The sequence below is a fragment of the Sapajus apella genome, unplaced genomic scaffold (genome assembly GCF_009761245.1).
Source record: "Sapajus apella isolate SASKATOON/1434 unplaced genomic scaffold, GSC_monkey_1.0 scaffold33, whole genome shotgun sequence".
NCBI classification, from domain to species: Eukaryota; Metazoa; Chordata; class Mammalia; order Primates; family Cebidae; genus Sapajus; species Sapajus apella.
Window position 1 is genome coordinate 11,673,429 of NW_022436973.1, and position 16,717 is coordinate 11,690,145.

Below are 16,717 nucleotides of genomic sequence, written 5' to 3' on the forward strand. Positions count from 1 at the left end.
AGAAGCACAGGCTTTGTCACTTGTAGCTGGGTGACCCTGAGGGAGGCAGTTCCCTCTCTGAGCTTCGGTTTCTTTGTCTGTAAAGAGGGGATAATAGCACCCCCTCTTAGGGCTCCTGTGGGGAATAAGAAAGTCCTTACAATGCATTCAGCACAGTGCCTGGCACATAGCAGGTGCTCAGTTAGTGTCAACTGCCACTGAGCCCAGGTCTAAAAGAAAGTCTGAGTTAATTCTGGAATCTTTCTACTTTGCCACCAAAGGGATGAAGAAGGTTAGCGGCAGCCTTAGTTCATTAGCAGACAGTGAAGAAGCTAAGAGATGCAGGTCTTAAGGAAAGGCGGGAGTCCCCAAGGCTGCTTTTGTGGGGGGCCTTGTGGTAAACATCCTGATGTTAGAATATTCTTGTTTGCTTCCAAGCTTCCTAAAAAGAGGACAAGAGAGGCTGTGGAGCTTGAGAGTCACAGGGTCCAGCCACTGCTTTCAGATTCCAGAGTGTAGCCGACTGCTTGCTGCTTGTCCCCTAATTTGTTTTTTCCTCTGTGGTAACAGCATCCTGATTTGTTTTCTTTAAAGTATCTGTTAAACTTATTTAGTATAACCACAGAGGCGGTGTTTTCACGCTGTTACACACAGACACAAACACACATACAGCACAATCAATATCCACATTTAGTCCCCCAAACGCATTCCTTCTGAGGCTCATTTATATGTCTTCATGTGCCACAGCCCATCATTTAAATAATGAATGTTTTCAATGCCAATTCCTTTGTTGATTTTCTCAATGTCTTCTGTAGACATCTTCATGACCCCAACACACAGAGCATGCTGTTTTCCTTCCGCTGTGACTGCAACAATCGTATCTACTGCAGCAGGGTACAGCTTAGCTCCAGGAGAAGTTAAACCTGGACACATAATATTTGCTCCGCTGAGTACAAATTTGATAGCTCCTTTATCAACCTGCTGGTGTGGCAGGATAAAAGGGTATTTGTGAAGCAACCTTAGAGTTGGACAAAAAGGCCCCTTTCTTTGTCTAAAAAACAATAATTCCCCACTTACGGTAAGGATTTCTGTATGTTCGTGGCATCGGACTATTTTGACAGGATCTTTCTTAGGCATGATTTGATTAAGCCATGGTTCAATGCCTGGAAATTGCTCTATCAGTTGGCTCTTAATGCCCTTAATAACTGACGTTTTCAACTGGATGCAGTTGGACACACTTTCCTTTTCATCAAACTTCTTGAACATGATCCAGGGTGAAGCGTGCGACAACAGGGAAACAAACGGAATCTGGAAGGCTCCGGCAGAGTCCGCCGCAGGAAGGCCGGTGCGGGCGCCACGCGGACTGTCGGACGGTCAGAGCCGTTGTCGCTAACCGGAAGATGACACAGCCAGCGCGCTTTACGGCTCGGTGAAATGTGACAACTTCCGCTCTCTGAAAGCCACGTCACGAGAGTGCTTGGCCTGCTCTTCTTTCGACTGCTGATTCCTCCAATGAGGATCGCTGAAACAGTAGGGCTTGAGAAGCAGGAAGTGATAGGAATGCTTTCTTCCTGCCGGAAGAGGAGACTGGAGGTGCGCAACCTGAGTTAGTTCTAACTGGACAGGAGGCCGACTCACAGCCGTTTTCCAGCTTCTCATAGCTAAATGGACCGGGGATATGGATGTCTCGCCTTCCCTCTGGGTGGACAGTGGAGTGATGACACCATTCTGATCCGAGGGCCAGCACTGGATATGGCGGAGCATGAGATAGATGGGGCCTGGGACCTTGAAGACTCTGTGGTACAAGCTTAGCTGTTTTACTATTTTATTTATTTATTTTTTTAGACAGGCTCTTGCTCTGTTGCCTAGGCTGGAGTGCAGTGTTGTGACCGTGTCTTACTGCAGCCTTGAACTCCAGGGCTGAAGTGACCCTCCTGCGTCAGCCTCTCAAAGTGTTGGGATTACAGGAGTGAACCACCGTGTCTGGCCAACCTTAGTATTTTTTGTTTTGTTTTTGAGACAGGGTCTCACTCTGTTGCCCAGGTTGGAGTGCAGTGGCGCCATCTCGGCTTACTGCAACCTCCACCTTCCCAGGTTCAAGCGATTCTCCTGCCTCAGCCTCCCGAGTAGCTGGGATTGTAGGCACGCACCACCCTGGCTAATTTTTTTGTATTTTTAGTAGAGACCGGGTTTCCCTACAATGGCCAGGGGCTGGTCTCGAACCCCTAACCTCAAGTCATCTGCCTGCTTCAATCTCCCAAAGTGCTGAGATTACAGGTGTGAGCCACCTCACCCAGCCCAAGCTTATCCTTAAAAAAAAAAAAAAAGTTTATTTGACAGGTTCCTCAGAGATGCACAAAGCAATCATAAAATTGCTGTTAGGGACACAGCAGAAGGTGCTAGGCACCAGTAAGCAAGAGTGCTATATTCCACAGGCTTAGTATTTTACACAAGAGAAATACCTGCTGGGCAGGGTGGCTCATGCCTGTAATCTCAGCGCTTTGGAGGCTGAGGTGGTGAGGTGGGTGGATCACTTGAGGTCAGGAGTTTGAAACCAGCCTGGCCAACATAGCAAAACCCTATCTCTACTAAAAATACAAAAAAATGAGCTAGGTGTGGTGGCACACCCCTGTAATCCCAACTACTTAGTTGGCTGAGGTGGTAGTGAGCTAAGATCGTGCCACTGCACTCCACCCTGGGTGGCAGAGCGAGACTCAGACTCAAAAAAAAAAAAAGAAAGAAAGAAAGAAATACCTGCTCTTTGGTCAAACTACTAATAATCTTGTTACAGCATTTGAATCCATACCCTAATTAATCTGCAAATCCCAGATCTCCACAATTCCCCACAGTTTGCATTTTTTTTTTTTTTAATTAATTTTTTTGTAGAGATGAGGTCTTACTATGTTGCCCAGGCTGGTCTCAAATTCCGGGTCACAAGTGATCATCCTGTCTTGGCCTCCCAAAGTCCTGTGATTGTAGGCATGAGACACTGTGTCTGGCCAGTTTTTATTTTTGAAAAAGAGCTGTGGAACCCCCTTTTCAAACCTTAGGTGAGGCAGTGATCACACTAAAAATACACACAAATAAAATAGTCACAAAGGCCAAGTTTTACTGAGTGCTCACTATGAGCCAAGCAGCGTGCTGAATGATTTCCACTTATCATTGACTTGCCATCTTTACAACGTGACCGACCGTAAAGGAGGTACTAGATTAACACTTTCATTTTACAGATGGGGGAAAAAAAACCCCAACAAAAACACCCAATGCTCAGAGAGGTAAGGCATTCACCCAGGGTCCCACGTCTAGGCAGCAGCAGAGTTGGGATGTGAATCCAGGCCATGAGATTTCAGAGCCCACTTCTTCCATCACTTGCTCTATTGGAGATCCCCAGTAATGGAGAGACAAAGGGAATGGCAGAGGAAGACACCCAAGGCACACTACGGAAAGGTGGGCAGCACTGACCTTCCTTGTTTTCCCCAGAACCCTGTGTGAAGAGCAGCTGGTACTGTCGATTTGGAAAGCTGGCTGGAAAAAACTTATTCATGAAGGGGCTGGAAGGAAAGACAAAGCAAGTTGGCAAACAGAGCCCCCATGGGTAGTCAACCTTAACACTCCCCTACCCCATTTATAGCTGGCACCCTTGAAGCTGTCCTGATAGACAGGTGTTATTGTTTCCACTCTACAGATGTGGAAACCCAGGTTCTCAAAAGGTAAGTGACTTGCCCAGAGTCACACTGGGGGCCTATAACTCAGCTGAGACTCAAACCTAGGTCTTTGCACTCCTAGTGATTTCTGTACCGCCTTTTTGTTAACATCAAAGAAATGCAAAGCAGAAGTAGATAGACTTTCAGGCAAAATACCATTTTTGGGAGAGCAGAGGAGTCTGGCCCACATGCCACCTATGAGTCCCCTGTCAAGAAGCATATTTGTGGATTCCCTTTCAGACCTATCAAGTTAGATGACCCGACAGTCACCCCCACCCTACTTCATGACTTGACATTCTGTTCTCCAACAGGCCTGAGATTTTTGCACTCAGCTGGAATCAATCGGCCAGATGAATCATAGCCCCTGGGCAGGATCACCATCACATTCACTCCTTCCACAAGTCCTCTCTGTTGTTTAAGACTAGCTTGGCCTCCATTCTCTGATTACCCAGCATGCCCCACCTCCTAACCAGGCAGGAAGTGGAGACCTTTTCTGGACCTTCTTCAGAGCAAGATTAGCCGACCAGGGCCTCTTGACCCAGCCTGGTGGTAGTACTGTGGAGTGGCTACAAGCCTGGGTGGCCCAGCCCTGAGGGCTGCTCTGCCATGTGGCTGTGGGAGAGCCATTTCAGTGGCTCTGTCTCCCTGGACCTCAATCTTCTCACCTGTAAATAGGGCTAACATTACCACCCATCTCAGAGCATTGCTATGAATATATGAAAGAAGGCAGGATGAATGGTTTGCCTGGCATGGGGTCTTTAGCAGGGATGAGGCAGGCCAGGAGGTACTCAGGTCACAGTGATAAAGGGAGGGAAAAGGAACTCTCTTCTAAAGATGCTGGTGGCATGGAGCAAGGTATAGATTCAAGAGTCATTTCTGGCCAGGCTTTGTGGCTCATGCCTATAATCCCAACATCTGGGAGGCTGAGGTGCGTAGATCACTTAAGGTCAGGAGTTGGAGACCAGCCTGGCCAACATGGTGAAACCTCATCTCTGCTGAAAAAATACAAAAATTAGCCAGGCAGCCGGGTGCAGTGGCTCATGCCTGTAATCCCAGCACTTTGGGAGGCTGACGCGGGCAGATCACAAGGTCAGAAGATTGAGACCATCCTGGCCAACATGGTGAAACCCAGTCTCTACTAAAAATATAGAAAAAAATAGCTGGGCATGATAATACATGTTTGTAATCCCAGCTACTTGGCAGGCTGACACAGGAGAATCGCTTGAACCCAGGAGGGGGAGGTTGCAGTGAGCCAAGATTGTGCCATTGCATTCCTGCCTAGGCAAGACAGTGAGACTCCATCTCAAAAAAAAAAAAAAAGGAACCATCTTTGGGCCTCCATTTCTCTCCTTGTCAAAGAGCTGATCCCTCCCAGCCTGTAGGGCTGTGGCATGAATGATGGGAGGGCTTTGTGAACAGAGGTGCAGCTGGTGCAAGGGCAGAATCAGAAATGGGCTCCCACAGCAGGGCTCTAAGGCGGTGGGAGGCAGAAGCTGGGTGGCTGACTGGAAGAACTTTCAGATTAGTTTGCCGCATCAGTTTTGGAGGAGTCTGAAGCCAGGGTGTGAGTGCAAGTATAGATGGAGGCAGAGGGGCAGCCTGAAGAGCTAAGCCCTTTTCCCAGCTTAGTTGGTCTCTTCCTTAGGAGCTTGGTGCTCAGTTTCTCAACCAGCAGAGTGTGACAATTAAGGACATGGACTCTGGAGCCAGACTTCCTGGGCTCAGATCCTAACTCTGCCCTTATTAGTGGTCTGCTCTTGGGAGAAAGTTACTTAACTGCTCTGTGCAGCTGTTTCCCCATCTGGAATGCCACAATACCTTTCTCGAAGGGCTACTGAGATAATTAAATCAGCAACCTATAAATGTAACTGCAGCTTCAACTCCAAGTAGCAAGCCTCTAGATTGACATCTTTGTTATTCTGAGAAAAGAGGGGCTGCTTAGCACTAAGAGTCAGGCGACCTGGCTAACGCAAGTCTGTGGACATGAGAGCAGATGTCTCATCATCTTCATCCCACCTTGAGGTGAAGATGCCTGGTGCCTGCTAGACATTTGCTAAATGCTTGCTGAATGACTCTGAATGCAGACTTGTAGCAGGCGGATTCTTCCTGGCCCTCAGTGGCTCATGTCAAACGTAAAGGTCATTGCTTCCCACTGACAAACCACATCCTGGTGCCCTTCTCCCCTGGGTGTGGAAGGTAGGGTGAGTGAAACTGGTGACATTGCTTCCTCCTCTGGGGTGGCAGATCTGGCCCTTTTTTCCCTCTAAGGTCAGCTGGGTGGGGCATGAGCTCAGACACAGATGATGAAGTAAGCCAAGGTTCCCTTTGCAGGAAGGATGTCTTGGGTTTGAATCTTGGTGACTTTACAAGGTAAGGCAGGCTATGGCCCCTGCCTTCCTCCAATACCGGAGGCTGGGGTTTGTTCCCAAAGAGGCTTAAAGTGGGCTAGGAGGTGGCAGTGGAGGTGGAAGGAATCCTAAGAGAACCTTGGCCCGTGCTGACACAGCTCAGGTGCAGCTCTCTGCAGCCTTTCAGCAGGCCTCTCCGCTGCCAATCCCCGGGAGACCACAGGTTCAATGACAGGAGGTGGCCAGCCTACCCTCTCTAAGCCCCCCCGCCTTCACTTTTGCCAAAATGTAAGGAATAGTGGTTTTGGAGTCAGACATACCTGAGCTCAAAACCTCACTGTGCCTTTACCAGCTGTGAATCCTGGTGGTCACATAACCTTCTGAGCCTCAATTTCCCTGTCTTAAACCTTTGGATCTGTTGTTTGGATCCCGAGGAAGGTCTAAGTTTGTGGATACAGGCAGCTGATCAAAATTCTAACAACACTGTAGACTTTCCTTGAGAAAATATGTAAGAAAACTCAATTTAATTGAAGAAGAAACATAAATTTAATTAGTGGACCAACTTTCTAAAAAGCACAATCAAATCATTCCCTACCTTATAAAACTCTTTTCATTGGATTCAGCTCTTTTCCATGTAAATTTTACAGTAACAGTTTCCTTCATCTGACACTTTTTAGTCCCCATCAAATTTTTTAGTGGACCAGCTTTAACCCTATATGGTGAGCATCCCTTCTGCCTATGGCTAGCCATTATTTTTATTTTTTTATTTTTGAGATGGGGTCTCACTCTGTTACCTAGGCTGGAGTGGCATGATCACAGCTCACTGCAACCTCTGCCTCCCAGGCTCAAGCAATCATCCCACCTCAGCCTCCCGAGTAGCTGGGACCACAGGCATGCACCACCGTATCTGGCTAATTTTTGCATTTTTTGTGGAGACAGGGTCTCAACATGTTGTCCAGGCTGGTCTCAAACTCCTGAGCTCAGGTGATCCGCTCGCCTCAGCCTCCCAAAATATTGGGATAACAGGTGTCAGCCACCATGCCCGGCAGATCCATTATTTTTAAAAGGTATGGTTTTCCTAGGTCAAATTTTGTTGCTCTAAATTTCATTAAGAAAATGATTCTTCTGTTGGTTTCTAGTCACCCATACATTTTACCATGTGTAGTTTTAGCTGTTGTTGGTTTTATTTTCTGTTGATAATATCTATGTCTAAAAATTATGAAGTAGCTAAAAGACAGATAGGCAATCAATTATTTCTTTTCTTTTCTTCTGTAGATGGAGTCTCCCTCTGTCATCCAGGCTGGAATGCAGTGGTGCTATCTCAACTCACTGCGACCTTCACCTCCCGGGTTCAAGCGATTCTCCTGCCTCAGCCTCCTGAGTAGCCAGGATTACAGGGACTCGGCATCACAGCCAGCTACTTTTTTGTTATATACATATATTTTTAAGACAGAGTTTCGCTCTTGTTGCCCAGGCTGGAGTGCAATGGCGTGATGTTGGTTCACTGCAACCTCCGCCTCCCAAGTTCAAGGGATTCTCCTGCCTCAGCCTCCCGAGTAGCTGGGATTATAGGCATGCACCACCATGCCAGGCTAATTTTGAATTTTTAGCAGAGACAGGGTTTCTCCATGTTGGTGAGGCTGGTCTCGAACTCCCAACCTCAGGTGATCCGCCCAGCTTAGCCTCCCAAAGCGTTAGGATTACAGGCATGAGCCACTGTGCCCAGCCTACTTTTTTGTATTTTTATTAGAGGTGGGCTTTCACCGTGTTGCCCAGGATGGTCTTGAAGTCCTGACCTCAGATGATCCACTTGCCTTGGCCTCCCAAAGTAATGGGATTACAGGTATGAGTCACCATGCCCAACCTCAATTATTCTTATTCTTTTTCTTTTTTGAGACGGAGTCTTGCTCTGCCACCCAGGCTGGAGTGCAATGGCGCGATCTTGGCTTACTACAACCTCTGCCTCCAGGTTCAAGCGATTCTCCTGCCTTAGCCTCCCGAGTGGGACTATAGGCATGTGCTACCATGCCTGGCTAATTTTATTTTTCAGATGGAGTCTCACTCTGTTGCCCAGGCTGGAGTGCAATGGTATGATCTCGGCTCACTGCAACCGCTGCTTCCCAGGTTCAGGCGATTCTTCCTGAGTAGCTGGGCATGTGCCACCATGCCCGACTAATTTTTGTATTTTTAGTAGAGAGGGGGTTTCACCATGTTAGCCAGACTGGTCTTGAATTCCTGACCTCGTGATCTGCCTGCCTTGGCCTCCTAAAGTGCTAGGATTACAGGCGTGAGCGACTGTGCCCAGTTATTATTTCTTGATTAATCTACAAGAAATTTGGGACGATGTCCCTTAGTTATTGTTCTAAAAGGAAAAAAAAGTCTTTGAAGTCAAGATGATAGAAGTTCAAAATACCCTGCCTGGGCAGCTGGGTAGAGATAAGATCTTCATTGTAGGGTTGCTGCAATAATGTTAAATAATCAGTTCCTCAGCACACAGCCTAACAGTGGCTTTCAAAACACACTGGGTTCTTTCTGAGGCAGAGGCTGGGCTGTGGGGAGACTTGGGGGCCTCAAGCCTGTCACAGATGCTGGGGTAGGATTGGCTAGAGATGGGGCAGATCCTAATCAGCACGGGAAAGGAGGACACCCAGTGCTTGGAAGTGACTGCCCCATCCCACCCCAGGTCCACTGCGAAAGGAAAGGTTTGTCCTGTGAGCAAGGGCGACTGGGCCTGCCATTGTCTTGGTTGTGTCCCAGTCACTCAGGTTCTGTGGGCCTCCACTTTTCAGCATGGGGGGGCTGGACTAGAATTCTCTCAAGCTAGCTAGAATAAAATTTTGTGGGTGAAGAGTCAGTGCAGGTGAGGACAACAGTGACCTCAACTAGAATAACAGATGTGAAGTGTGGCTGTGTAACCCTCGGCCAGCCGCCAGGCTCACTGTGTGCTTGGCACTGTGCTCTAAGGATGTTATCGCCTGGGGCTCACTAGATACTCCCCACACCTCTGAGGAGGTACCTGCAGTCTCTCCATTTTATAGGTAGAAGAACTGATGCTCAGAGCTTGGGTAACTTACACAAATTAGAGCCGGCAGCGCCAGGTGTTGGTCCCAGGATTGCCTGCCTCTTGACCCTATGCTCCTGACTACCACACTGTCCTGCCATTGTGCCTAGAATGAGGGAATGATGCCACATTCGTGTTGGCTTTCTTTTTTTTTTTTTGAGACAGAGTCTCATTCTATCGCTAGGCTGAGGTACAGTGGCGCAAACTCAGCTCACTGCAACCTCTGCCTCCCAGGTTCAAGCGATTCTCCTGCCTTAGCCTACTGAGTAGCTGGGATTACAGGTGCACGCCACCACACTTGGCTAATTTTTCTGTATTTTTAGTAGAGATGGGGTTTCACTATGTTGGCCAGGATGGTCTCTATCTCCTGATCTCATGATCTACCTGCCTTGGCCTCCCAAAGTGCTGGGATTATAGGCGTGAGCCACCACGCCCGGCCTCATATTGGCTTTCAGTGCTTTGGGGAGCAGATTCTGCCTATGCCCTCAGTGTGGACAAACTTTCTAGGGCCTGGGCTCTCCCTCTTTTGTATGTCTTCCAGGTTTCCTACCCTTCAAAGAAAGCTAAGTTCAAGTTGAGTTCCTTCCTTCTGGGAACTTTCCCTGGCCACGTCTTGGTCTACCAGTGGTTCTCTACCTGAGGCTGCACCACTTCAAGGGGGCAGACAGAAACATACTGGGACATCTTTATAGTCACAAGCTGGAGAAGACTGGTGTGCAACTCCCATTTGGTAAGCAGGGCAAGGATGCCAACTGTTTGTAATGTGTGGGATAGTTCCGCAGAGCAGAGAACTGGCCTGTCCGAAATAAAAATAGCAGCCCCCTCTAATGAACTGGCCTACACCACTGAAAAGACATGAGCGTGTGGCAAGTTGAATTAGGATAGCAGTGGGAAGAGTATGGGCTCTGGAGCCACACCTGGGTTTGAATCCTGGCTTTGTTGCTTATCAGCGGTGTGATCCTAGCAAATTTCTTAACCTCTCTGGGCTTCAGTTTTCCTGACTATTATACAGGTGTGAAAGAAAGCCAAAGCGACCCATTTACAGTTGTCTGGCAAGTTAACACAGATAACAGTAATAGCTAATAGTTAATAGCTAATAGTTATTGAACACTTTAAATTGCCAGATACTGTGCTAAAAGGTTTCCACATGACCCCACAGGAAGGTTACTATTATTTTTCTCCACATTCATGAGGAAATTGAGGCCAGAGAGATTAAGTAACGTGCCCAAGATCACAGAGCTATTAAGTGGCAGTGTCTGGACTCAAAGTCAGGTAGTCAAATTCCAGAGCCCACACTCCTAACTTCTCACTGTGCTGCCTCTGGCTCCTTCTGAAGCAACATCATGTGTGAGGAGCCCAGCATGGTGCTTAGTACACAGCTAGGCCACAGCATCGGCAGGCGGTAATGGTGTTACTCACCTGAGTACTGTCCCAACCAACATAACATTACTGCTCGCAAATCACTTTCCCAAAGCTGTGGTGGTGGAAACAGCCACCAGATTCTCATCATTCCTATAAGGAAACTGTGGCCCAGAGAGGTTATTCTTGTCCTAGTCATCTATAGTGTGCAGGGGAAAGAGTCCCTTGAGTTTTACAGCCAGGATTCAAACCTGGCTCTGAATGATGCCAAAAGTCATGTTCTCATCCAAGACCCTGTACTGGCTCCCGATAAAGGTGCTTCAAATGTTGCAGAGAGATGCCTTCTGACCTGATGGTGTGGGACAGGGCCAGGATTCCCAGCACGAAGAAATACATGGACAGCAAGAGGTTGATGTACTCCTGGGAGAATATCTGAGGCAGAAATACAAAGAGAAACAGGAAGTTAGGGTTGCCAGTGGCTGTGAGGAAACCAGAATCCCCGCTTCTCTTCTGGAGGTTTCACCCTTCTTGAGTTAGGGGGCAGTCAGGAAGAGTCTCAGACAATACTAGTGGTATTCTAGTTTCTGCAGCTGTGGGGGAGAAGGGAGAAACCTCAAGCCCCCCGATGTACCTTGCAAAGCGGTCTGTCGGTTTATGTTTAGTGGCTCCATTATCTGGAGAGAGGCAATTATGTTTGTGCTCAGAATGCTGCACAGTGGTTCTGAAGGGATGGGGGAGTCTTCAGTACAGAGCCCCAAGAGAGCTGTTGGAACCTCAGAACTTACTCTTCCACATTTCCTTCTCCCTGTTTAATGATCCAGGAAGCCCCTACAGAGTGGCCACCCACGCCCCAAGCATGCTAGTTACAAGACATCTGTCCCACTCCATTTTCCACATCCTGCTTTCTGATGACTCCTCCTGCAGTGGTGGCTAAAGCTATGACAGAATTCCTGGCAGCTGCTTCTTGGTCTTTTTATTGTTAGGTGAAACTGAGAAATATTCTGCCACAAGGCTCTAGTCAATGGTCATGTGTTAATTCTAGACTTTGGAAATGCTATATCATGTGCCCCATGTTTGCTGCATTGCTGCTGAGTGTGTTACTATGATGGTCTCTAACTGGGAAGGAAAAATGTGCTGTTGTGCGGGGTGTAGGGAACCTGGCCTCTCTCAAGCAGGACTGTTTTTGAATCTGCTGAACATCAGCCAGATCACGTCGCTCCCTTGCTGGAAGCCGCTCCGCAGCGACCCTCTGCTCTCATAAACTGAAAGCTCACATCCACCTGTTGGCCTCTTGCCCTCATGGTGGCCACCACAGGTCTCCTGAGCCTGGCCTCACACATGTTCTCACTGCACACTGCAGCCACACTGGCCTTTCTGCAGTGCGATGTGTGTGCTACATGTCCACACACGGCAGCCGTGTTCAAGCTCTCCTGCTGCCTGAGATTTTCTCCTCTCTTCTCTCTTCACCGAGGCCACCCCTACTCAGCCTTCTTTATCACCCAGATCAGAGAAGCTTTGCTCACATGGTTTCCATGACACAATCAGCCCCTCAGTAATTCAGCCCATACTGACTGATTGCCTACTATGTGCAGGGCACTGGTGATTCAGCAAGGAATCAGGCAAAGTTGCTGCTCCCCTAGAGCTCACGGGCCAGTGAAGGAGAAAGAATCTTGAAAACAACAGTTACAAATAATATACCGTCAGGTGGTAATGGGCACTAAGAAAAGCAAACCAGGGCAGGGAGACAGAGAATGAAGGGGTTGAGCTGCTATTTTAGACAGGTAGTCAGGGAAGGCTCTGGAGAGGACAGGGGAGCAGAGTCATAAACGAAGGGAGCAGCTGCAAAGGTCCTGAGGTGGGTGCATGTTAATGTGTGCAGGGACTACAGATGGCCTGAGAACCCAGAGCTAAGGGAGCATGGGGACAGTGTCAGGAGAGAGGATGGGAGGGAAGAGGGAGCCAGACCCTGCAGTGCCATGGGGAAGTCTTTAGATCTGCCTGTGAGAGACAGGCTGGTACTGGAATGCTGAGGGCAGAGTTTGACATGATCAGACAGCATGAGAGGACCCCTCTGCTGCTATGTAGAAGAAAGACCCTACAGGGCAAGAGCAGAAGCAGGGAGCAGGAGAGGGGGATGGTGCCCTGGTCTGGGGTGATGGAGGGGAAGTTGAGCAGTGGAAGGATTCCAGATCTGTTCTGCTTTTTTTCACCCATCCAAGATGGAGATGGAGTTTACCTCTTACTTTCCAGGCTGGAGTACAATGGTGCAATCTTGGCTCACTGTAACCTCTACCTCCTGGGTTCAAGGATTCTCCTGCTTCACCCTCCCAAGTAGCTTGGATTACAGGCATGCACTACCATGCCTGGCTAATTTTGTATTTTTAGTAGAGAAAGGGGTTCATTGTGTTGGTCAGGCTGGTCTCGAACTCCTGACTTCAGGTGATCCATCCACCTCGGCCTCCCAAAGTGCTGGGATTACAGGCGTGACCCACCACATCTGGCCTCCAGATCTGTTCTGGAATTGGAGTTGCAAGATGTGTGAAGGGGCTGGAAACTAGGGCTTGAGGGGGCAGGGACAAGGATGACTCCTGGGGTTTCAGCTGAGCTAGGTCGATGCAGGTGCTGTTGTCATGGATAAGGGGCTTGGGCAGAAGCTTCACCCTGGGTGGAGGTTCACCCTGAGCTGGTTCTTCCATGCTTTTCTGGAAGCATGGAAGCACTTCACGGAGTTGTAACTTCACATCTATCTATGTGATTGGTGTCTGTCTCTACCACTTAACAAGATGCTTCTTGAGGACAGCGATGGTCAGATGTTTTTCTCACTTCAGTATCCCCAGTATGCAGCACAGGGCCTGTTGTAGTAGGCTCTCAATAAATACAGAATGACTGAATGGAAGGGCAAATTGGTGGTCCATAATGTTAGTGCTACTAGAAAAAGATCTATGAGCAGATTTTGTAGGCATATGAATTGTGCTTTATTTTGAAGATGTGGCATATCTCTTGCATTGCATTCTTTCAGTGTGAGCCCTTGGGGCAAACTGCTCTCAAGCCACACCCTGAGCTTCTGGTTGGTTTCACTGTAACCCATGTGGACTGAGCACCAGGTCTCATTTTCCTCTGTGCGTTGGCTGCTAAAAAGTCAGAGCCACAACTAAGCCCATTTCTAGCAAGAGTACAAGGCTTTGGAGCATGAGGTATGGGTGTGGTCCTCACCCAAGGCTTGTTTTATCCTATTTCAATTTTCTCCTTTAACTCTATTTTTTATGCTGTTGGATTTAATTTTTTGAGTTGCCTCAAAGGAATCAATTTTAAATATGTTTGGATAAAGTAAATGCTATGATTTTGTGAAATGTTACTGTATTATAAAAATTTAGGGCCGGGCGCGGTGGCTCACGCCTGTAATCCCAGCACTTTGGGAGGCTGAGGCAGGTGGATCACGAGATCAAGAGATCGAGACCATCCTGGTCAACATAGTGAAACTCCGTCTCTACTAAAAATACAAAAAATCAGCTGGGCGTGGTGGCGCATGCCTGTAATCCCAGCACTTTGGGAGGCTGAGGCGGGTGGATCACGAGATCAAGAGATCGAGACCATCCTGGTCAACATGGTGAAACCCCGTCTCTACTAAAAATACAAAAAAATCAGCTGGGCGTGGTGGCGCATGCCTGTAATCCCAGCGACTCAGGAGGCTGAGGCAGGAGAATTGCCTGAACCCAGGAGGCGGAGGTTGCGGTGAGCCGAGATCGCGCCATTGCACTCAGCCTGGGCAACAAGGGCGAAACTCCGTCTCAAAAAAAAAAAAATTTAAAACTTATTTAAAAAACATATTTTACAGATGCCTCAACATCCCCACAAATAGGCTACGAACACTCTGCCCAGGTTCTCCTTCTGGCCCTCTTCTTTTTTTTTTTTTTGAAACAGGGCCTTACTTTGTTGCCCTGGCTGGAGTATAGTGGTCCGATCTTGGCTCACTGCAGCCTTGACCTCCAGGGTTCAAGCGATCCTCCTGCCTCAGCCCCCCAAGTAGTTGGGACTACAGGTGTGTGCCACCACGCCTGGCTAATTTTTGTATTTTTTGCAGAGACAGGGTTTCACCATGTTGGCCAGGCTGATCTTGAACTCCTGGGCTCAAACAATCTGCCTGCCTGGCCTCCCAAAGTACTGGGATTACTGGCATGAGCCATGACACCCAGCCTCTGGTCCTCTTCTGGGGTCTTCCCTTCTCCTTTCCTCCCTCTGTCCTGCCCCTTTCTCCCTACCTGCTTGGTTGAGTGGCTTCCTGGGAGCACCTCCCATATGGCCCCCTGTGTGGCATGGATGCCTGCTTCTCTAAACATGTGAGTATAGTAAATCCTGTAATTTCATAAGCCTCTCTGAGCATAGTTTCTGTGCCTGTGTTGGAGTGATCCTTAAAGACGTCATAAAGGGGGCTGGATGCAGTGGCTCATGCCTGTAATCCTAGGACTTTAGGAGGCCAAGGTGGAGGATTGCTTGAGGCCAGCAGTTCAAGACCAGCATGGGCAACAAAGTAAGATCCCATCACTACAAAAAATAAAAGAAAATTAGGCTGGTATGGTGGTACATGCCTGTAGTCCCAGCTACTCAGGAGGCTGAGGTGGGAGGATCACCTGAGCCTGGGAGTTTAAAGTTACCGTGAACCATGATCACATCACTGGACTCCAGTCTGGGTGAAAGAGTAAAACCCTGTCTCTAAAAACAAAAAAAAAAACTCACAAAGGGGACTTCCTTTTTACAACACAATTGGTGATGAGGATGGGATCATTATAAACTCAGAAAGAATGTCCTTGAGAGAGAGGCATATGAAATCAAAGGATTTATTATACTCACAAGTCCTACAGAAGGAAAGCCATGGGTAAGTGCTTCTTTGGGGCTCAGGGTGGAAGACACAGCAAACGGGAATCTCACTCATGTGTCTGAATGTCACTAGGTCACAGTAGAGGAGGGCGAGAAGGGGAACTTGTGGCAGGGACCAGCCTTATCACACTGGCAGCTGTTCACCTGGGCAAAGTGTTCATAGCCTGTTTGTGGGATGTTGAGGCATCAGGAAAATATGAATTTTTTTTTGTTGTCTTTTTTTTTTGAGATGGAGTCTCACTCTGTCACCCAGGCTGGAGTGCAGTGGTGCATTCTCGACTCACCACAACCTCTGCTTCCTGGGTTCAAGTGATTTTTCTGCCTCAGCCTCCCAAGTAGGTGGGACTACAGGCATGCACCACCATGCTCAGCTAATTTTTGTATTTTTAGTAGAGACAGGTTTCACCGTGTTGGCCATGCTGGTCTCAAACTCCTGACCTCAGGTGATCTGCCCACCTCAGCCTCCCAAAGTGCTGGGATTATAGGCGTGAGCCACTATGCCCAGCCCTGAAGTTTTAAAAATGTACAATGTAGTTATAAACTCCAGTGCCTCAACCAGGAGGAGGGGAGGAAAAGGGCTGAGGGAGAGCTGCTGTGGTGGGCTATTTTTCTGTTAAGCAAACCAACCAGCCAGATGTTGGTGGGAAGTCTAAGAGGAGCCCAGTGGCTGTGTCGTCTAGGCAGCTGCCTTTCAGAAGTCTTATCGGGGACACTCTGAAGTCATGAGAAAGCGGTATACTCTGTGCTTTTGGCACGAGGCAGACTGAGGCTTACCTGCCCAGAGAGGAGGAAAGGCTGAGCAACAGGAAGCCAGTGCCTTAAATAAGAATGCTCACACCCACCGCTGCCAGAAATTCCTTTGGGAGCATCTGGTCTAAGGAAAGAATCCTAAATACTAAAAATGTTAGAAGGTCTCTCAAGACTTCAGAACTATCTGCCAAAAGCAAAGGCGGAAGCAATGGGCTGGATGTATACAGAGCCACAGAGAGATCTTAAAGTACAGGGAGCAGAAAAGGAAACAGAGGGAGATACAATGCACAGTTCTATTTATGGAAATGCAATTCTCACTCATTCACACAGATACACCAACACTACGTATTTTATAAGAAACATACACATCGAAGGACAGAAGTCAAATGCATTAAAGCAGTTGGCTCTGGTAGAGAAAGAAATGAAGGTGGGAAATGGAGGTGGATATTGGAGTGAAGTGGGAGAAAAAAAAAAAAAACAAAGTAGGGAGGGCTGGCATGGACTGAGGATGGAATGCTATGAACCAAGGCATTTGATAAATTCAGCTCTTCACCCGGAGTCCAGGAAAAAAGAAAAAAAAAATCTGTGAATAGTCAATGTTATTTAATGCACTCTTACTTTTTAAGAGTAAAAATCAGAAT

General features: G+C 48.0%; 2 protein-coding genes across 9 annotated transcripts in view; both read right to left on the reverse strand.

The window, feature by feature from the left end:
• The window catches only part of HM13 (histocompatibility minor 13), a 55,315-nt gene that overhangs the window by 22,437 nt on the left and 16,161 nt on the right, over nucleotides 1-16,717 (reverse strand). For all 8 annotated transcript variants that reach the window (XR_004274112.1, XR_004274111.1, XM_032295330.1 and 5 more), the window contains 2 exons: nucleotides 10,801-10,883; nucleotides 3,442-3,530 (listed from right to left, as the gene is read on the reverse strand). Coding sequence is in view for 6 of the 8 variants with exons in the window: in XM_032295330.1 (XP_032151221.1) it covers nucleotides 3,442-3,530; nucleotides 10,801-10,883 (172 nt within the window). In the remaining 2 variants the exon portion in view is untranslated. The remainder of the gene's footprint in view (nucleotides 1-3,441; nucleotides 3,531-10,800; nucleotides 10,884-16,717) is intronic.
• On the reverse strand, nucleotides 364-1,874 carry LOC116562858 (malignant T-cell-amplified sequence 1-like). Its single transcript, XM_032295332.1, has one exon. It carries the CDS (start codon nucleotides 1,243-1,245, stop codon nucleotides 700-702), a length of 546 nt encoding a protein of 181 aa, XP_032151223.1. The 5' UTR covers nucleotides 1,246-1,874; the 3' UTR covers nucleotides 364-699.

Excerpts from the sequence above, each read along its gene's own strand:
- LOC116562858 (XM_032295332.1), bottom strand. The coding sequence starts at position 1,245 with ATGTTCAAGAAGTTTGATGAAAAGGAAAGTGTGTCCAACTGCATCCAG.